General features: G+C 45.8%; 1 protein-coding gene across 2 annotated transcripts; it reads left to right on the top strand.

The window, feature by feature from the left end:
- On the top strand, positions 1 to 22,455 carry LOC114242473 (venom serine protease). 2 transcript variants are annotated; one of them, XM_089736113.1, is made up of 10 exons: positions 1 to 113; positions 3,747 to 3,829; positions 6,146 to 6,286; positions 15,772 to 15,895; positions 16,951 to 17,057; positions 18,466 to 18,664; positions 19,088 to 19,151; positions 19,975 to 20,108; positions 21,281 to 21,432; positions 22,236 to 22,455. In XM_089736113.1, the coding sequence occupies exons 2-10, from the start codon at positions 3,749 to 3,751 to the stop codon at positions 22,410 to 22,412; spliced, it is 1,179 nt and encodes a 392-aa protein (XP_089592239.1). In that variant the 5' UTR covers positions 1 to 113; positions 3,747 to 3,748; the 3' UTR covers positions 22,413 to 22,455. The 2 variants fall into 2 exon arrangements, with proteins under 2 accessions (XP_089592239.1, XP_089592238.1); XM_089736112.1 differs by lacking the exon at positions 1 to 113 and adding an exon at positions 1,935 to 1,986.
- The last annotated feature ends 181 nt before the right edge of the window (positions 22,456 to 22,636 follow it).

Genomic DNA, 22,636 nt, shown 5'->3' on the forward strand with positions numbered 1-22,636 from the left:
TACCGGTCACAGATCGTATGAAGTCGTGGTGTCTTACGATGGGCATGCTTATCGAAGATTGTTAATTGTACTTCGGTTAATTTTAAGATTGACAAAAAAAAGCGAGTTCACAGGTGAGTTTTACTAATCAAATTAATTAGTATTTACAAAATCCCGTGAAAGGTACTTAGTGATGCTATTATCATGTAAGAAATTGTTTTGTAACTGATGTTTTTGCGTTGTTTATGTACGTACGTACCTAGTACGTAATATATATATACGTATAAGAAATTCAAGTGATCGAAAGAATTTATGAAAACATTCATTGTCATTAAAATTTTATGAACCGATCAGAAATTGCTTGAAATATTCAACGTTGTCAAGAAATTTAGTTTATGTATTTGTTAATTGTTATTCGGCTCGGCATTTTGTCGTTTGTCTTCGCAATGTTTGTACAGATGTGCCCACATAATGAATAATAAATAATTCAATACACAGGCTGCTTAAAATTTCATAAGTATTTTTTTTGTAATTACCTATTTTGAAACTTTAAAGATGAGTTTTTTTTTGGAACGAAGTTCCTTACGGCAAGCTTGGAGGAGATAGGGATTTTGCTGCGCGACCGAAGTGAGAAAAATGTGATAGTAAAACCGTAAGAAAAAGTCCGTGGAATAAAACCGTTAAATGAGACGTGCGCAGGCGCGACTATCGTATGATACACAAGCGAGTAGTGTATAATACCTTTCTCTTTCTCCTTCTTTTTTTTCGGTCTCTCATCCCTTCTCTCTCTATTTTGTAATTATTTCTATTTCTATGTAATTTTATGTTGTCAAACTAAAATAAAGAGACATATTTTGTTATTTTAATTGATAATTTGAATGACGAATTTTTTTTATTTTAATTTATTATTTCTTAAAATACTGAATTTCCTAAATACTTTCCTATACTTAAATAAAAACTAATCAGCAAAATTTAAGAGAAAAATGAAGAAAACCTACATAAAATTGAGCACCATTTTTTTTTTGCAAATTGTGTCGATTCTACATTAGCTGAAGAAACTTCGTTCCTATCTGGAGTCCCACGACACCACATCTTTTTCTCTTTATGTCTTTATGAGTTTACCGAAATATTCTACTGACGTTAAACACAACCTTGTTAAAAGAAATCGAAAAGACGAAAATTGTTCCCGCACATAATTCTTGGTGAACATAAACATAGGTTCATTTCTTAAATAGGCGTCGGATCTGGGGTGTAATTGATCACATGCAGTATTTTCAGAAATTTTTTATTTATATCCAGTCATCACCATCCCACCCAGTAAGTTTAGTGATCATTTATAGTAAAAAATTCAGATCATACATTTACGGCCTTTCCATATTTGCTGCCAATTTATTCTAGAAGTCAAAATTTTATGATTTTTTGAACATGTAATGCAGGTTTGTAATGCAATCGGAACATCGACTAATTAATGTCTTATGGACGCTGAAAATGAAAGTGGCACCTGTGACAGAGAAACTGAGGAGTGCACGTTAGGGATGGTATGGACATGTGATGAGACGAAATGAAAATGAGGTTGTTAAGAGAGTGTTAACTATGAATGTGGAAGGATTTAGAGGAAGAGGTAGACCTAAGAAGAAATGGATGGATTGTGTGAAAGACGATATGGGTAGGAGGGGAGTGAGCGAAGAAATGGTATATGATAGAAGAGTATGGAAGGAGAAAACATGTCGCGCCGACCCCAGGTGACTGGGAGAAGGGCAGGATAATGATGGACGGTAAAAATGAAAATGTTGTTTACGTTCTTTTCAAAATTTAATCAGAGGTTCTAAAGATTCTTCCTTACAGACTATTATTTAAAAGATAGGTACTTACTTCTGAAATAAATATGAAATTAACCAATTCTGAACAGCCTGTAATTTCCTGAATATATATATAATGTAAAGATGTCAATAAATTATGGCTAACAAAGACATTCGTTCAGTTGACAAGTGTGATTGAAAAGTTCAGGTAAAACATTTTACTTCTTAAACAAAAAAATATGTAAACCGAATAATTTTTTTTAAATTGAAATACAAAATTGGATTACTTTTTTGCTCAGATTCTTTTTATTACATTTTTAATTTTAGCTGTGATCTTCAACTTATTTATTTATTTATAACTTCTTATACTAGAAAGTATAAAGGCGGACTTAATGCCATAGGCATTCTCTAACAGTCTACCTTAGGGGAGTGCAGAGATGAAGCTTGGTAGGTGTAGTGTGAAGGTGATATTACTTAAACATATGTGTATATATAACATACATAATATTTATAGATACAAATACTCGTACTTAAATAAATACATATACATAAATATATAGATATACATATACATATCATAAATATATACATAAAAAAACATATATAAACAAATATTATCAATTCAATGACTCTCCTAACTCTCTGAGAAACAGTTCTCGAACCTTCACTTGACGCCGAAATATCTACATATATTTAATCGAAGTGATTATATTTAATCGAACAAACGTAATCCTTAATAAATTATTTGTATAAATAATTATAGATTTAATAACAGATAAAAAAATCAATATAAACATTTCAGCGGCGATCATGAAAGCTGTAGAGTAAATTAATAGAGATGTAGAGAAATAATTGGTGTGATAAAAATTTTAAAAAATAGTATGAATTTAATCGTTATTATAGTATAAATGCTGGTGGTAGGACCACTTGTGAGTCCGCGCGGGTAGGTACCACCACTCCGCCTATTTCTGCCGTGAAGCAGTAATGCGTTTCGGTTTGAAGGGTGAGGCAGCCGTTGTAACTATACTGAGACCTTAGAACTTATATCTCAAGGTGGGTGGCGCATTTACGTTGTGGATGTCTATGGGCTCCAGTAACCACTAAACACCAGGTGGGCTGTGAGCTCGTCCACCCATCTAAGCAATAAAAAAAAAAAAAAGTGCAACATAGACCTGATCGTGGATTGCCAACGGGCTGCCTATCGTGTTTCCGTGAATTTCGTCATGACCTTCCGTCCTTGTCTATTGCAGCGTGCTGTTCAATAAAGAATCCTTTTGCTTCATATACTGGAATTTCAGCTTGCTAATTTTTAAAAAGTCTAATAAAATTGTACATTTTTTTCGCTACCAACTATGCGCGTACTGGTAGGTAAGCTCACGGTGCTCAGCCTAGGATGACTTGCTAACCGGTCGTTTTTTTATTGCTTATATGGGTGGACGAGCTCACAGCCCATCTGATGTTAAGTGGTTATTGGATCCATAGACATCTACAACGTATATGCGCCACGCACTTTGAGATATAAGTTCTAAGGTCTCAGTATAGTTACAACGGCTGTCCCACCCTCCAAACCGAAATGCATTACTGCTTCACGGCAGAAATAGGCGGGGTGGTGGTACCTACCCGTGCGGACTCACAAGAGGTCCTACCATCAGTAAAGCTACGTTCAATCTACTACCTGATTAGAATTCTAACCCACTGAAAAGATCAGGCGAGAAACTCAGTGGGATGTCTATGGGCTAGGCTGCACGTCGAGCTCGTCATCGCATCGACGAGTTCGTCGGGAACGTTGACCATTGCAAGAGTTCGTCTGGAAGTCATAGTACAATCTGGCGATTGAGAAACTTGCTTATTGCCGTCGGGTTGTTGGACCAGTAAGACAACTGATTCTTCCTCGGACCTCCTATCACCACCATCCACATCAGCAGCACGCTAACATCCCCTGTCATTGAATGTTAATTTGTGTTTCAGAAATGTGCCTTCAACTCGTATTGGTTATACTGGCCTTGAATGGCGTGTTATCACAGAGCCCGGGATGCGACTTTGCGCAAAATGTGAGCATTTATTTTGTATCATGGAAAAAAGCAATGTAACAGAAAATTTAGCTTAGAAATGACAACTATACAGAAAGAATTTTAAGATAAGATCCTGATTTTGTGGATCCCTCAGCGCCTCCAAGTTTACTAAAGGCCACTATGGTTAAGGTTTACTGTGGTTCTCTCTGCGTTATGTACCTACTATATGTTCCATGGTGATCAAAGAAATATCTATGATTCAACCACGATACCTTGAATAACCATTTCAAGAGACCCGTTTTACTAAGTAAACTGGTCCTTATATATGAAATTCCCACATCGATGTTTCGCGGTGGCTTCAATGCAAGTCCTGCAAACTACGCTTCAAAATAGTAGCGATATGTGACAACTTTTTCAGGGCCTCGGAATCGCTGAGATCTCTTAACGACGGTGACCCTATGCCACCAAGTGAGTTTTAGGGTCATCACATAACAATCACAACAAAAACACATTTGAATTGTAAATCTATAATCCTTATTACCCCAGTTATGGTAGAATGAATTTCAATTAGCTATCCGTGAAAGCCTCAGACAATTCGATCATTTTCTTTAAAGTTCCAAACAAGGGATTGTTCAGAATTATAGAAAAACAAGATAAAATCTTTAAATGATAATGAATTAAGCAATTGATTATTTTTTATTTGCTATCTTGCGTATCTTATCACGATCCTCCATCTAAATAAGTGTTATTTAAATTAGTTTTCACAAATAAAAGATAGCTTTTTAATTAGTTTACATGTCAACGAGCTACAAATAGAGGCTCATCTAGTTGTTGCGGTCATCTATACATGTAAATAAAATTGGAGTGTCCGTTTGTAATATTGAAATAACCGCTTTTTACCACATGCGGTATACATACCTAGTCAGGTCATAAATTCTGTCACATGTTTAATGTAAAATAATTGAAACAAGTTTATTCATTAAGTAACCATTCATATACCAAAATGAACTTAACAAAACATAGATTCTTATGACACCAAAGTTTATTCAAAATGACCTCCTTGATTTTGAATACAGGCCTTCAATCTGCGCGGCCAGTCGTCTATCGCAGCACGAACGAGGTCCATATCAATATCGGTGGCTGCCTTAATCAAGGATGTCTTGAGTGACTCCAAATTGGGATGAGGCTTTGAGCACGCCTTTTCCTCCAAGTGTTGCCATATCTTGTAATCTAACGGATTCAAATCTGGACTGGAGGAGGGCCAGTCTTCGTGCCGGATGAAGTCGATTTCACGCGCCGCCAGCCAGTCTTGTGTGCTCTTCGCTCTATGAGCTGGCGCCGAATCTTGTTGGGGTACCCAGTGCCTGTTATTGAACATGGTATGAGAAACATGTTCCACAAGGTTCGTCAGGACTGTATTTTGATACACAACTGCATTCGTTTTTACACCTTTCTCACAAAAATGTACCTCTGTTAAGCCCCAATAAGAAACTCCCAACCATACCATGAGCGAGGATGGAAAATGACCTCGTTGGACACGCGGAATACGGTTGCTCGCTTCTTCACTACTGTGTGCGTACACCTTATCATTTTGTTTGTTGTAGCTCTTTTCTACGGTAAAAATTTTTTCATCCGAAAAAAGAATTTCCTGATATTTTTTTCCCGCGTACCGCTTCAACAAAGCGCGGCATGTCTTCAGTCTCAGGTCCATTAGACGAGCATTCAAACGATGTTCTGTTTTTCTTCGATATGCCCGAAGCCCTAAGTCTTCATTTAACACCCTTTTCACCGTGGTTCTGCTTAACCCCATCTGAAGGGCCAACAGTTTCTGCTTACGTTTGGGATTTCTTTGAATTCGCGCCTTCACAGCTTTTATCACTGCTGGAGTCCTAACAGACCGAGGGCGACCACTTATTGACCTGTCATCTACACTAGAGTCTTCATTGTATCGTTTGATGGTACGATAAACGAATCTTTTGGTTATATTAAAATTTTTCAGTATGTTAAAAATTTGAATTGGCGCGTAACCGCAACGATGCAACGCAATAACTGCAACACGGTCTTCTTTAAGCGTCCACTCCATATTTAAAAATGAGTAAAATTCTAAAAGTATACATTTTTATTTTCATGAACAATTCGAAATTCGAATTCAATAAACTTTTTTGTGGCCAGCATTCTAAAAGAAAAGTTTTTGCTGTGTGACAATACTTATGACCTGACTAGTTATATAGAAGATAGAAGATATAACACAATAAAAATAAAATAGTATGTCTTCGATGCGAAGGGTGTTCGTATCGGCGCGGTTCCTCATGGCTTTTTCAGGTAAGAACCCTCACAAACACAATATGCTTTCAGATTGCCGTCGGAACTACGGTGGATATAAGCAGTCCGGGTTACCCCGGCAACTACCGTCCCGGTATTCAATGTAGATGGATAGCGACATGTCCCGTTGGATACAATTGTCAAATAGATTGCCCCATAATATCCATACCCCAAGTAAGTTAATGAATATCAGGTATCTTTTTTTAAAACACTTTTTGTTTTCTGAAATTGCGTCACGTGTCAGTTAAGAAGCAAGAAATATAATTTACTAGAAAGGATCTCTGCTGCAATTCATTTTTTGTTTCAAACTAAATCAATGAAAGGGTTAAGGTTGATTGGCTCGCCCTGTGGCGGCTATTTATGTACATTTTTTTCCTACCTATGCTGATAGCCTTGAGAGGCTATTTCAGCTTCGCCCTTTTTTTTTTTTTTTTTTTTTTTTTTTTTCCACAGGAGAAAATCGCCGGATCCCCACCCGCGCGGCAGGTGGGGTATGTGGGAGTTGAACCTCACTAAAAACTCCTGCCGCTCACAGCCGGCGCCCTACCTCGGACCGGGCCGGAGCCCAGTCGGGGCTATTGAAACGGCGGGACAGGGTTGACGCAGAGCACATTACATCCATCCCACCGTCCCACGGACGCCGGACCGGTGGCCGCCAGCGACACGACCACCGGTTCCCTCGTTCAGCGGGCCGAGAGCCCGCTTTGATGGCGCCGCGTTACACCTTCCCCCAGAGCGGTCGGGGGAACGCGGTCTACCATCACCCGGCTTCCTATTGCGGGTGAGCGTGCAGAGCACGCCACCCCACGTCTGGGTCCCTCCCCGCACAAAACGGGTGGGACCCCTAGCTCTTAGGGGGCCAGGTCACGGATACGACCCCGGTCCCGACCCCCTGCTCGGCGGCGGCGGGTTTCTGCGTAGTGAGGAGAGCTTTCCCTCACTCGCCCCGCCGCCTCCTTCTGCGAGATGGTGCACTCGCAGAAGTCGAGCATAGCCTTCCATGACTCATCGCTGCCAAGCATCGACGCCACGACGCCAGGCAGCGACAAGTCAGGTCCTATCTTTGCGACCAGGACACGGCGCTGCACCTCCCAAGCGGGGCAGACAGCGAGCGTATGCTCCGCCGTGTCCAGGTCGTGTCCACAATGGTGACACCTCGTCGTCGGCTCAGCCCCTATCCGGCGCAGGTACTTCCCGAAGCATCCGTGCCCGGTCAGCACCTGCACCAGACGAAAGGTGAGACGTCCTTCGCCACGATTCACCCAGTCATCAAAGACCGGGTAAACCGCCTCGACGGTCCGTAGCCCCCACGTGGGGTTGGCCAATCGCCTCGACCACGACTCGAGCACGGACCGCCGAGAATGGGCCTTCCGCGCCCGCAGCTCACCTTCGGGGAGACGCGCCACGCCCCGAGCACGAAGCTCGCTGCGCCACCGATAGTCGGCAGCGAGCGACTCCGCCTCCAGCTCCCATGGCGGCGTCCCCGCCAAAACACACGCCGCCTCGAAGGAGACGGTGCGATATCCGCGAATGACCCTGATGGCAACGGTGCGCTGCGGCCGGCGCAGGAACCGAGCCATAGTGGCCCGGTTGCGCGGCTCAGCCCACACAGGTGCACCGTACAGGGCCATCGATCGCACCACCCCCGCGTAGAGGCGGCGCACAACCTGATCCGGTCCCCCAATATTCGGGAGCAGCCGGCTCAAAGAACCGGCCGTCCCCATCAATCGGGGGACCAGCTCCGCAAAGTGAGCACGAAAAGCCCACCGGCTGTCCAACACGAGGCCGAGGTACTTCAACTGCACCCCGACCCCTATCCGGACGCCTCCAACCACGATGTGGGTGTCAACTGGTGGCGCCCTCCGCGGCCCGTGAAACCACAGAGCCTCGGATTTACTGAGCGCCACGTCGAGACCCAGCCTCCTTATCCTTCCGACGACGAGGGCCACTCCCGCTGTGGCGAGACGGGCAGACTCCCTAAAATCATCCCCCCGGGCCACGACCAACGTGTCGTCCGCGTAACAAATAACGCGGAGGCCCGGGAGGAGGGCGCCCCTCAGCACCCAGTCGTACCCGATATTCCACAAGAGGGGGCCGAGAACCGACCCCTGTGGAACACCACGCACGACCGGAAAACGATGAAGGGTCCCACCGTACCCGGTACATACGACCGACCTGGCCCCCAAATAGGACCCAACCAGCCGGCGGAGGTAGAGGGGCACTCCATGCCTCTCCAGTGCCCCCCTATCACGGTCCAGGGCAGAGTGTTAAATGCGTTGGCGATGTCAAGAGACACCGCCAGCGCCACCCCACCCCGAGAAACGGCCTCGTCCGAGAGGGACCGCACGCGAAGAATTGCATCCACGGTCGAACGGTCCTCCCGGAAGCCGTACTGCTCCGCCGACAGGTCAGGCCCCACCCCGACCAGGTGCCGAACGATGCGGGCAGCCAGAATACGTTCCAGCAATTTTCCCGCCTCGTCCAGCAGCACGATAGGACGATACCCGGCGGCTGTATCCACCGGGCGCCCCTCCTTCCTCAACAACACAAGTCTACCCGTCCGCCAGAGCGACGGAAACCGTCCCGACTCCAAGCAGCCATTATATAGCTCAAGGAGCCGGTCCCCCAGGGCACCGAGGGCCAAGGCCAATACCCGGCCGTGGACTCCGTCCGGGCCGGGGGCCGTGTCTTTCGCAGTCATCTTGACAACGGCCACCCGGAGCTCTGCCTCGGTAATACGGGGCACCTCAGCAGGAGCTTGGCCGTCGACGGTGTCAGACGGCCCGCCCATAGCGGGAGGGACAAAACCCTCCCGCTCCTGCGGGAACAACGCCGAAACGATGTCCCGCAGCTGCTGGGGCTGGAGACGCTCAGTCATAGAGGGGGCCCACGGGCGCAACTTGCCGCGTACCAATTTGTATGGGCTCCCCCACGGATCCGCTTCGAGCGCCTCCAAGAGTCTCTCCATGTTCTGCTCCTTGGCCCGCCTGATGGCCAGCCGCAGGGCGTCCTTCGCAGCGCGATATTCGCGGTGCAGCCGAGCTTCCTCCTCCGCGAACGCGACGGGCTCGTCGCGCCGCAGGCGGCGGCGACGGCGGTGTCTAGTGCACCGGCGGCTCGCCCGAATGGAGACCGCACGCAGTCTTGCAATTTCGGGCGACCACCAGGGCGACTGTCGCCGTCCAGAGTGCCGAGAGCCGACCCGGGGCATCGAGGCATCACATATGCGGTGCATCGCGCCCCGGAACCATTCGGCCTCGGTTTCCACATCGACAGGTTGTGGGCGCTTGGGCGCCCACGCCGCCACCATAGAGGCCTCCACCAGGAGCTCCCTGTTCAGGAGCTTTAGTGCCCACCTAGGGAATGACCGGGATGCACTCTGCGGGGGGTTAACCCCGCGGGCACCTGCAGCCGGCGTCGGCGCAGGGGCAGAAAGATCGTACCGGATATACCGGTGATCGGACAACGATTCCGCCCCCACCACCACTCTCCAGCCGAGGATGCGCCGTGCGACGGGCGAGCTCGCGAACGTCAAGTCCACGATAGACTCGCCCGTCCACCGCACGCAAGTCGCGATCGAGCCCCTATTAACGATACAGAGACCGACCGCGACCGCCCACTCCTCCAGCAGCCTACCACGAGCGTCCGTGAATGGGGAACCCCAAGCGACAGACTTCGCATTGAAGTCCCCCGCCAGTATCACTGAACGGGGAGCGAGGTGACGAGCGATCACCTCTAGCCCGTCCAGGAACCGCTCGAACTCGACGGTAGGCCGATTCGGAGAAAAGTACACCCCGATCACGACGATATTTTCTAACTGTACCGCGACGATCCCGGGGCCCCTGGTCACCATCGCCAGGGGGGGGACCATCGCGGTTCTTCTGATATGTATGGCCGCCAAGCCATCAACGTCCCCAAACCAACAGTCATCCGCTGGGGGAACGAAGTATGGCTCGGCGACCACAGCCACGTCAATTGACCACTCCGCCATGGTCTGGAGCAACATGTCCTGAGCCCCAGCGGAGTGGTTCAAGTTTCCCTGCAGGAAGCGATAGGTGTGATCCATTAAGACTGAACCACATCCATCGCTCCCTCCCCTACTCCATTGCCCCCGCTATCGGGCGCGAACGCCTCAGCGGGGGACAAAGTGCCGGCCGGTGCTCCCCCGGCCAACCGCTTCTTTTGACGCCGCTTAGCTTGGCGGCGCCGATTTCGTTCTGCATTCTTGCTGGCCGGAGGGCAGGCCTTGCCCCCGGCCCGGTGGTCAGCCTTGCGCCCGGCCGCCGCACATAATAAGCAATCCGGCGCAGCCGAGCACACGGCCGCCTTGTGTCCCGGCTGACCACAGCGAAAGCACAATCCGCTGCGGTCAACCGCACTCGCGCATTTAGCGAGGCAGTGCCCAGTGCTGAAGCATCTGAGGCACCGCCAGGCGCGTGGTTCGAGAAGGCGCACGCGGGCCGCTATCCAGCCCACGCGCAACCTGCCCGGTTCCCCCGACGGTCTCCCGGGCGGAGGAGCAGCCAAGGAGGTGGCCGCCTCTACCGGGCAACGCACCCAAACAGAGCCAGCCCCGGTATAACCGAGGCGCAGCTCGCCTACAGTTATATTCTCCAGGGCGCAGTTGCCCCGGGCGGCAATAGCCGCCGCCACCTCATCCTTAGTGGTGCAGTCGTCCAGGCCGGTCACTCTCAATTCAGCCATTTTGACCGGCCTGTGCACTCGAACCTCCTCCTCAGGCAGAACCGTACGGAGCTTCGCCACCAGACGCTCCGCGATGCCGGAACTATCGGCACCGGGACACTCTAGTAGCTTGGCCCCATTGGCCGTCAGCCTACAGCGGAGGCCCTCCCCCGCCCCGATCTCGTCTAGATCAATAGCCGCGCGCGCCCGGGAGACTACATCTCCGTATGACACGCCCTTGGCCTCGGCGGCCGGCAGCAGCGTTAAGACCACTGCCGCCGAACGAGGCGCGCGCGACGACTTCTTCTTCGTCTTCTTTTTCTTGGCGGCCACAGGGGCTCGACCCTGTTGGGGAGCAGCCTGAGACGCCGCAGTGGCCGGTGCTTGCCCACTTGGGGAGCTGTCGGTACGGCCCTCTTGGCACCCCGCCGGGCCACCACATTCCACCCCTCGTCCATGTTAGACGGGGGCGGGGGCAGCGGACGGGGTTGAGGCGCTTGCGATGTGCACTTCGCGTTAGCGCCGCCCCCCCGCTTGGCTCTGTCTCGCCCCGGGCCAGCCCTAGTGGCTGGAGCCTGTACGGGGGTGGAGCGGGTCACTGCATCACCCGACACCGCGGCATGTGTAGACGCAGGCCGTTCAGCGTCACTAGCGACAATACGTTTCGCTTCGAGAGCCGCCAGCCCGCCACCCAGCCTTTCCATTACAGCCTGGACGGTGCGATCGATAATCTCGTCCAGGCTGTAGCAATTCGGTTCCGGCAGGCCCACGATCCGTGGCCCCACGGATCCCTGCTGCCGCTCGACGGCCGTCGCCTCCCTAGACCGCGGCGACGGGAGACGCGAACGCCGCTGTACCGCGCGCGATGGTGGCAGCACGGGCCACGGGTCGCCAGCCGCCGCTGAGGGACAGGGACCCCGAGGGACCCCGGAGACCAGCGGCGACACCGCCGGCACAGATGCCGGAGGAGTCCGCGACCCAGCGGCACGCGGCAACGCGAGCGACGACCTCGTGGCGGCTACCCGCTTGGTAGCAGCAACCCTGCCATCGGGCCGCTGCTGCGCCTGTAGCTGTGCTCGGAGCCTCGAATTCTCCGCCATCAGCTGCACCACCTGGTCATTGGCGGAAGCAACCGAAGGCAGAACCTTCGAGACTCGCGAGACGACTTCCCGCAGCCTGCGGCCAGCAGCTTTGGTTTTGGCACTGGTCGCCGCATACGACTTGACGGTCTTCATGGCCCTGCCTATGACCAAGGCAGGGTCCCGAAGACCGCCCTCCTCCTCTTCTGTCGTCCGCCCGTCCAGCGAGGCGACAGACATCGACGCCGATGACGGCGCCGGTGACGGTGCGCCCTTCCCCCGAGCGGGTCTCCCTTTAGGGGGCGGCATCTCCTCCGCGGCAGAGGCCGAATCGGAGACTACCACCACTTTCTCCGGTGGGGCATCCGTGTCAGAGGACGACGTTTGCCCCTCCCCTTCGCGGGAAGAAAGTCCCCTCGACTTTCTCTTCCGCCTAACTTTCCCTTTCGGGCCAGCCGCCTCACAGTCGCTGACGAGCGCAGAGCGCGTCGAGCCAGCGCTGGCACACCTCGGTTCGACGGGTTTTCCGCTGCCCGTCGCACAGCCCCCTTCATCGTGGCATGCTTTGCCCCCCCAGAATACGTGGGGCAGCATGCTCCCACCGAGGTGGAAGCACGGAGGGATTCTCCACCTAGAGTGGTACCCTCCTGGGGTAATTTTTTCGTTAAGTCTGCCATCATTTATTTATTCCTTTATTATTTAACCAGGGGTCGGTCCCCTGGGACGGCCCTCACGACTGGACACCCTCCAGCCACTCATCCCATCACCGGGCACGTCACAGGCTTAGGATTAGGGCATTTTTTATAGAGGTTTGCATCCTCGCGACCCCTACTAGGCAGCGGCCCCCGCCCCCCACCAAGTGGGGATTACGGTATGGGACAACCCTTGGGACTAGACTCCCTCCAGCCATTCATCCCATCGTCAGGTGTCAAAAACTTGGGATTGGGGCATTTTTTATAGAGGTTCGCATCCTCACGGCTCCTGCTAGGCAGCAGCCCCCGTCCCCTACTCGGTAGGGATTGCGGTGTGCTTCTTCGAAGCCACGCCGGTAAACCGGTACCCCCCTTTGGGGGGCCTTCCCCTGTAGCCGCCAAGAGCCAGCCGGGGACATGGCAACCAGCGACCGGAAGGGAGTGCCCTCCGGTTCACTTCTCATCCACGTGGGGTCTACCATTACTGACAGACCCACACGTCTGACCACGGTGTGGCCACGCCGGCGTACCGGTACCCTCCTCTGGAGGGCCTTCCCCTTTAGCAGCCAAAGAGCTGCCGGGGACATGGCCTAGCATTCAAGAGGGCTCCAGAAGGGAGCCATCTCCCGCTTCACGCACCCTTTGTCCAGCAAAGGTGGGAAAACGGGAACACGGTGTGCAGTCCTCTTTGTTCGCGGCACCCCTGTGCAGACAACGCTGCTCCACGGTATCGGGGTGCACGCTTAAGCCCCACCGCCGCGACAAGGCGAGACCACGTTCGGTGGGGTCAGCTTCGCCCTAACATGTAGTTGAGCTCACGGGGCTCAAACCGGAGAGTTGCTAACACTGGCCCTAGCAAGAGCAGTGCTTCGCAGAATCTACCACCGGATCGGAAACGCGACCCAGTGCGTTTCCAATATATAAGTCTGCTTGCCGAAGCATTTAAAAAGTATGAGTAAGAAACTGTGAAATCTGCTTATGAACTGTCCTAAAGGATAAGACGCCCGGTACATTCTAATGAAATACGTACACATGACAATTGTTCACGATTCACGAGTGCCTTCCATGTTAATGGTAAATATAGTGTAATAAAAATCAAACCCAAAATTGTAATAAGCGTAATGACTCATGGGGTGTGTATTGAGAGCCCGTCCGGGTAAGTACAATTATCCAGATTACCCTGCCTATACCTGCTGCGAAGTAGAATCACGTTTTGTTGCGGGATAGCCGTGGTACCATAAAACCGAGGCTTAGACCTCATTCATGTCTCAAATTGGGTGGCAGCATTCACTTTATAATATGTCTCATATGTCTATCGGCTCCTGTAACCATGGAATACCATGTAGCCCTTGAGCTCGTGCGCCAATTTCAGTAATATATTGTTAATTGAAATTGCGTGAGTTGACGCAAATAATTCAAATGTTTCAATGATACAGCTCCATAGTGCTCAACAAATACTAGCTCAACAGAAAGGGCTACAGGTGAGAAACAAAACGTTGACTTGTAAAATATTTAATACTAGAGGTCCCGCAGCAGTCGAAATTCGACTATAATTAATTGGAATTGTAAGTTTGTACACTATTATGATTGTATTTTATACTTTTATATTCACAAATTTCGCCAAGACCACACTATAAAAAATATTAATAAAGACAAACAATATTTAATTTATTCTCAATTTGACAACAGACGTCAAGAACAAAAGTTAGACAATAAATAGTATGCATGCGTGTGTGCGTCAAATACATGGTATGTAGTGTGTGTAATGTTTTCTTTCTTGATTTAAAGTATTTTTTATGCATTATTTAAACAAATATTAGCATTGTGCACTTCTTCTCTATATTCTCTATAAGTGTGAAAAATTTCATACTCCTTCGTCCGCGCAATTTTCGTAAAAAGGGATACAAAGTTTTTGCTTCACGTATTAATATACCTATAGATTCATTCAGTTTCGAATTTACAATATTAAATGATATACATTTTAATTAAAACATAACATAATGTAAATATAACGAGTCTAGAAATATAATGCACATGTTTTTTTTTTTGGTTGATAATTAACACTTGCCGTTTGGTCGATATGACCATTTCAAGGTCTTTTAATGTAATTCTTTGAATCCCAATAGCCCTGTACTAAGTAGAATGGATCGCTAGAGAGTCGTTTTCTTTGCTTTATTCAAATTACACTGAGAGAAAGAGAAAATGGGAGCAAATCTTTGACATTGTGTTGTGCAATGTCAAAGATTTGCTCCCATTTTCTCCCTCCTAATTCAATGCGTAATCAAAACAAATTTTATTGATTGACAGTATTTTTTATTGTGTATACATAGCAGCTAACGCCATCAAAATCGAATTTGCTAACGGCAACGAAAAGGAGCGGAGTAGTTGGGAAATTTCTCGTACGCTTTGGCGTTTTGAACCGATATACATCACATATGTGTTAAATTAAGTATTAACTCACACTCTCCTCATATTTTTGTCTGTAGTTTAATGAAAATATTATATATACTTTTAAAAAAGCTACTTAATAAATTAAAGTGATATTGTTCGCGTTTTCGACTCGATCAGACAAAAGACAAAACAGAGCAATATCAAACAAAAGGACCAGAGTAATATTAATAATTCTATTAGAAATAAAATTGCTCTTCTACATATGATTTTGATAATTTATGCTATTGAGTTTCCGTATTCATTCCGAGCCATTGCCAGCACTGTCAGAGTAGACAATGCTAGGAGCAGATAGAGCTATCACTACCGAGCGGGTGAAATCTATACTTATATTATAAAGAGGAAAGATTTGTTTGTTTGTTTGTATTGAATAGGCTTCGAACCGACTGAACCGATTTGCAAAATTCTTTGACTGTTTGGAAGCTACACTATCCCCGAGTGACATAGGCTATATTCTTTTTTTTTTAATTAGGGATCCTTACTAAAAGTCCAATAATGTAACCAAAGGAGTAAAAAAATTAACCGTTAAAATTAACCGTTGGACAGTTCCTAGCTCTACGGGTCCTCAGCCCCGCTAACGACGCGAATAAGTGGTGGAAATGATTCACCTCGACGAAAGATGTCTACACAGGAAGATATGTGTGAAAATTTCGTGAGCAACGTCATAATATCCAGAACTGACTACAACATGCATGTGCCACATATTCAAAAATGCCTAAGTATAAAACAATTCGTAATTTGATACATTTGATTTCAGAGTTCTTCTTGCATAGATCGACTATTGCTCTCAAGGACGGGTGACCCCCAATTGAGTGGAGCCGAAGTCTACTGCGGGAGAGGAACTTTATCTGCAACTTCTGTTGGCCAGAAACTTAGTTTGGGTAAGGAGTTTTTTTATTTATTTAACAAGTAAACCATAATTAATTTCTGAAAAACGACGTATTAAGAATGGAGGGTTGTCTATAGGTACTAGATCTTCTCCCTGGGTCGCGTTTCCGATCCGGCGGTAGATTCTGCGAAGCACTGCTCTTGCTAGGGCCAGTGCTAGCAACGTCGTCAGGTTTGAGCCTCTAGCCTTAAGGCTACGCTGAAATGGTCTCTCAAGACCATCAGCTTAGGTAGGAAAAAAAAAGTAGTGCGTTTCGGTTTGAAGGGTGGGGCAGCCGTAAGTGAGACCTTAGAACTCATGTCTCAAGGTTGGTGTCGGCATTTAGGTTGTAGTTGTCTATGGGCTCCGGTAACCACTTAACGCCAGGTAGGCTGTGACTTCGTCCCCCCATATAAGCAAAAAAAAGGCAGATGCGTTAATTATGATGAGATTCTGATCGATGCTCTATGAACGTATTTAGCGTTTGTGATCGTGGGCAACAATAGCCGCCCACCGCTGGGGGTCAGTCGTCTTGGGGTAAGACAATTCACGGCGCGCTGCTCTAAAGCGCCGATTATTTTGTTACTCCTCAAAGGAGTAGGACCTACCTTATATCTCAAATGAATCTCAGCATCATCATCACGCAGTCAAAGCCGTATAATGCTGTCATCGCTGAGGTTGACGAACGACGGTGACTAATTACCTTAGGCTTTTCTGTAAATATCTTGATTCGATTATCTTAGCATTTAATTTTGGGCCGCCTTAATAGGCCGATGGTGTGTCAGCTTGGACTACAACTTTTAACTATACTGAGACCTTAGAACTTATATCTCAAGGTGGGTGGCGCATTTACGTTGTAGATGTCTATGGGCTCCGGTAACCACTTAACACGACTGTGAGCTCGTTCACCCTTTAAAGCAATAAAAAATAAATAAAAAGGAACATTATCAACCTCGGAAATAATATAACGACAGTAAATTCGAGAGTATAAACCGTAAAAGTTGATTTAATTGTGTTTATGATGCGCAAAAATGCGAAGATAATACAATAATTTCGTATTAATTACAGGGTTGATATCTTCAAACTCAAGTCCCGGCGGATACTTCAGGTGTCGCGTATACGCGGTGGCATCAGCTCCTAGTCCAGCACCTTGCAGATGCGGGGAAAGGAAACAGGTACGCGTTATAAATTAAATTATATTATAATCTCGTAACCTAAAGCATAATAGTCCCTTTAATTAATTACCCTAATGGTTTTTTTTTTACGTGACAACGTCTTATAATTCAATGGAGCCGGCTGCACGCACGCAAAAACATGACTCGTGCGGCGTTACCTCGCTCTGAGGCGTTCCATTTAAGGCTTGAAGTGCAAGCGAGAGCGCGCAACGAGCGACAAAGAGGCACAATCCTCCGCCTCCGGCCTCCGCGTTCGGCAGCGTTCGACGTCTGTCTCTCTCCTACTTGAGTGAGCGATGCATCCGCGTGGACAGCTGCTAACAATAATACATGTTTTCGTCAAGTATGAAGTTCAGTGAAAAATGAATGTGGTGTCAATTGTCCATACAAAATATCTATCAAACAAATAAAATTAAAAATTTCTTTTGAAAAATGAAACCATTCCATCAGTATTTTTTATGACGTTGTCACGTTCAACTATCGTCAGTAAACCGACTTTACAGACAACCGATTTTTTTTAACCTAAGCTGAGAGCCTCAAGAGACTATTTCAGCGTAACCTTAACTATATAGTAGGCGAGCTCACGGGGCTCAAACCTGACACCTCAGTCGTATAATCCCTTTCATTTTCTGAATGCTAATTTAGGACCATTCGCGTTGGCCACTTTTTAGGGCATAAATTTTCTTATTAACTAAGCCAGGGGGGTTGTATTCTTGGTTCGGTAGTAGAGTGCTTCTTGCAATTCATAGAAATCATAATGGCCTAGTGGTCTTATTTAATCAGGGAACGGTGCTTTTAGGTACCTCAAGCACCGGTCATCGTTCTCGTCGAACCCGTTGCTTACGACGAAGGGCTCGACGAGTAAATTAACCCTCATACACAGCCCACTGAGTTTCTCGCCGGACAAATAACAAACTTAAATTAACGACTCTGCCGAGTCGATGACATTGACAACTTCGCCTGCTTGCCCAACTTTGGTAAAGGCCTCCTCCATTTCTTTCCAATCTACTCGGTTTAGAGCTTTCCTTGTCCATAGTTTTCCTGCTTCTGTCTTTACCTCGTCTTCCCACCTCCGAATCTGTCTGCCTAGTTTCCTTTTTCTATTTCTAGGATACCAAAACACTACACTTTTGTTCCATTTTTCGATGCCTCTTACTGTAGGTCCTGTCCATTGCCATTTTAGTTTCCGAATTCTAGTTGAAACATTTTGTATCTTAGTGCGACCTCTAATGATTTTGTTTCGTACTCTGTTTGATTTTATTAAATTCAGCATGCTTCTCTCCAAATGCTGTACAGATATGGCTCAGTAATTCTGCCAAGGAGAAGCTATGCGTTCTTGTTTGAAAAGTAGAATGAAATTAAGCAAAGGAAATTAGGTAATTAATCACTTATTAATCACTTATTTTAGACCCGCATTGTGGGGGGTGAAGAGGCGAAAATCAATGAATTCCGAATGATGGTCGGATTAGTTGATATCAGCATCAGGCAAATTAAATGCGGAGGCGCCTTGATCTCTAATAGGCATGTACTGACCGCAGCCCATTGTATTGCCAACCAAAGAACGGATAACATAGGAGTTATAGTTGGAGAACACGATGTTTCCAGCGGTATGTGTTTTGATAACTTCACTTCTTTATTTTTAACATCAACATTCTACTATTCTGTTAATCGAAGCGCGATTTAATGAACGCTCCAAACACAAACTACCATTTGAAATTTATCATTGGTATTTTCTCTCTGCGAGTCGCATGACCAAATCCTCCTTAAATTGAGTATGTCGTTCAAATCGTGATATTTACATATTTTCACTTGCTTGCATACTTTCCTTTATGCCTTATCTATCGTTCATAGTAAATAAAAAATACGTTCACAATAAATAAATAAAAATGATTATCAAAAACTTACCCTTACTTACTTTGATTGTTTTGTTGTTTTTATGTGTTTGTCTGTGTTGTTATAGTTATTTTTTGTTTTATTTATTCCATTCATGTTCTAATGATCCTATAATACCCAATCTATCTTGTTTTTAGGCACAGAATCGGCAGCTCAGGGTTACGTAGTACAAAGTTTTATTATACATCCATTATTTACTGCGTGAGTATACATCCAAACAAGTCCTAAATTATTTCTTCGATTGCACGTTTTGTTTTTCTATTAGCCCAACCAATTGGTTCTGGTTAGTTGATTGTAGAATTTACGCGCCATTCTTTTGTCGTCGCTTTTATAGCCAGATGAGCATACGGACCACTTGGTGGTGATTGGTTACCGTCACTCATGAATTTCAGTAATTTCAGGGGCAGAGCGAGCTCTCTATTTATCCCTGAGTACTTTCCATAAGCCTCGTTTGAAGAAGGATATGTCACAGTGCTCGTGTAACACCGTGGAGGGGAGTTCATTCCAAATGGACGGTAATTGGCGAGAAACGGCCGTTTGGTGTAGTGGTAAGTGACATGGTCACTACACAAGAGGGTCGCGGTTTCGAATCCCGCCAAGGGAAGATATTTGTATGATAAATATAGATGTCTTTTCCAGGGTTATGGATCTATATTAAATATATGTATGTGTATAATAAAAATCTTACATTTATTTCCGTTATCTGGTACCTGTAACACAAGTTCTTTACGAACTTATAAAGTACGAGACCAGTTAACGTGGCGTGATTGTTAGTAGGTAAATATTTTTATATTTTTTATTTAATGATCTTTGGAAACGTAATGTCGTTAAACGCAGTGGTTCCAGATAGTATGGATGAGCTCTGATTCGGCGGCGGGAAAAGGAGGTGGAGAGATCATCTTGTACAATTCCTTATAGTACTCGTCCTCATAGCTGGTACTTGAGACCCTCGGCTCAGAGACGGTAGCAGCGATGTCACTTCTGCTTCATTCCAGTGATAACTGCGATATTATTGTTTTGACAGTTCCAATTATGACTACGACGTGGCGATAGTGGAAACCACAAAGGAAATAACGTTCAGCGAGATAGTGGGACCGGCTTGTCTACCGTTCAAGTTCGTCAATACCAATTTCACTGGTTTAAAAGTGACTATTCTTGGTAAGTAGTGGAAACAAACCAAAATTTATTACACGGAAAATAATACCTATTTCAAACAAGCTTTTATAGTGGCCAAGTGTGGACGAGATCACGGTTTACCTTGTAAATAGACGTCGCAACGTGAATCCTACCCTGAAATATTTAGTCGAAACCTCAATTACATATCGGCTGTCCCATCATACAAACGAGAACGCATCACTGATTCAAGGCAGGTGGTGGTAGTTATTTATTTATTTATTTATTACACTTCATGTAAAATTTACATTGGCGGACTTAATGCCTAAGGCATTCTCTACCAGTCAACCAAAGGTAGTGCAGAGTAAATAGTGGTAGGTGCAATGAAATTTATATTAAGTTACAAAAAGTATATACATACATAATATATAAATATATACATACATACATACATACATACATACATAAATACATACATACACACATACATACATACATATAATAGTTATATAGTATTAAAAGGAATATATTAATAAATTTCCTTAACAAATAACTTCATCTTAATAAGTTCATGATGATTCCGCTAACTTTTCCAACAACATTCGCCGAACCCTTAACTTAAACGTGCAACGGTTAGTAATAGTCCTGATCTCGAGAGGAAGTGCATTCCATAGCAGAACAGATTGCACGACGAAAGAGTTACGAACATAACTAGAACTATGTGTGGGACAACGAATTAATAGGCTATGGAGAGAACGTAGGGCCCGCTCATGGCTGGAGTGAAGATATTGAAAATAGGGAGTTAGATAGGAAGGAGGTTCAGGAGACATAAGTAAGGAATGAAGAGTCGTCAGTGCACGTAAATCACGAGTTATCCGTGTGGGCTTATTATATGCCTTACTATTTTTGTATGCCTAACTATATGTCAGTACTCTCAGGGCTTGTTATCAGCTGTCCTAATAAGTGCTTTGCCGTATCTACTACCGGATCTAATAACGTGACGTTTTCTATCCTAGTAGCCTAGCTTGAACTCACGATACCTAACCCCCTATAGTAATAACTAGTAGTAGCTAATATATTGAACCATCCGTGGCCCAATAAGCAAAACGAGGAGTAAACTTATATCTGGTATAGCAGCTTAATCCTGGTTTGAATTTGACTGGCACTATTGTTTTTATAGTTTATTCTGGTATGTATTGGAGAGTGATTGCCCGTAGGTTGGGGAACGTTATTCCCGGGAGGCCCAACGTCTAATGTTCTCCGTAAGGTAGACCTGGACATCATCAGCCAGAGCACCTGTAAGAGTTACGAGTCGACACTGACGGACAGACAGATGTGCACATTCACTCCTGGGAAGGACGCGTGTCAAGTTTGTATTCTGACTTATTAATCTTTTTATTAGCCAATGTCTCTAAGTTTTTGCATATTTATGTATGTAACGAAATCTTTCAACGTTATTTTCGCTTCAAGATAAAATTGAAAATTTGCAGATGCATTAATAGCTTATTGCGATACAGAAATCCTAATGCTCTTTTTTACGTGCTGGGGACCCCCTACGAGGTCCCCTCGCCTAGGGCCTAGGGGACACGTGAGGTATGTTGAAGTTGACGATAGAATCTGCAGATGTTGGGAGCAAACCGCGGGATATGACATCATAACCGGCACTAGTTACTCTTAAATAAATCTATTTTGATATGTCGGTGTTTTAACTAAGCGTTTTGTGTAATTTTAATGAGCATGCATAACTAAATATGTATGGTTTTTATTCGAGTGGATTTTTATCGTTGGATGTTTACGCTGATATAAAGAATTAAATAATTAATAATACACGAACTAATCTACAAACCAATAAATTCTCGGTCAACCCAATGCTAATTGTAAATGTAGTTTTAGTTGGTTCAGTCACGAAAGCAAAATTGAAATCACTACATAGTATAAAACAAAGTCGCTTTCTCTGTCCCTATATCCCTATGTATGCTTAAATCTTTAAAACTACGCAACGGATTTTGTTGCGGTTTTTTTTAATAGATAGAGTGATTGAAGAGGAAGGTTTATATGTATAATAACATCCATTAAATAGTGGACAAATCAATAATAAATTACAGTTTCCGAAGCGAAGCGAGGGCGGGTCGCTAGTATTATAAAAAAATCAATTGCTTTTCTTTGCTTTAGGACGACTCCGGTGGCCCTCTGCTCTATACAGACCCGAGTACCGGATTGTTCTTCAACCTGGGCATCGTGAGTTACGGTCGTTTCTGCGCATCAAACAGTCCGGGCATCAACATGAGAGTCACCGCAGTACTGGACTGGATCGTCGCGTCCACGCAATATAACTTCTGCAGGAAATAAACGATGGACCAAAGATTTTGAAATTAAACATTTCTCTCTTTAATACGCTTTTTTATTAGCTTCAGACGTATGCATTTATGTTTGTAACGGAATCTTTGAACATGATTTTGATCTCCTTCAAAACGTCGGATTAACTCGAAATTCGGTATACTTACTAAGGACCGATGACAATTCAATATAAAAAAAAATATTGAATATTTTTTAATTCAACTAAAAATAAAAAA

This window comes from Bombyx mandarina, chromosome 20 (assembly GCF_030267445.1).
Source record: "Bombyx mandarina strain Sakado chromosome 20, ASM3026744v2".
In the NCBI taxonomy this organism is placed as follows: Eukaryota; Metazoa; Arthropoda; class Insecta; order Lepidoptera; family Bombycidae; genus Bombyx; species Bombyx mandarina.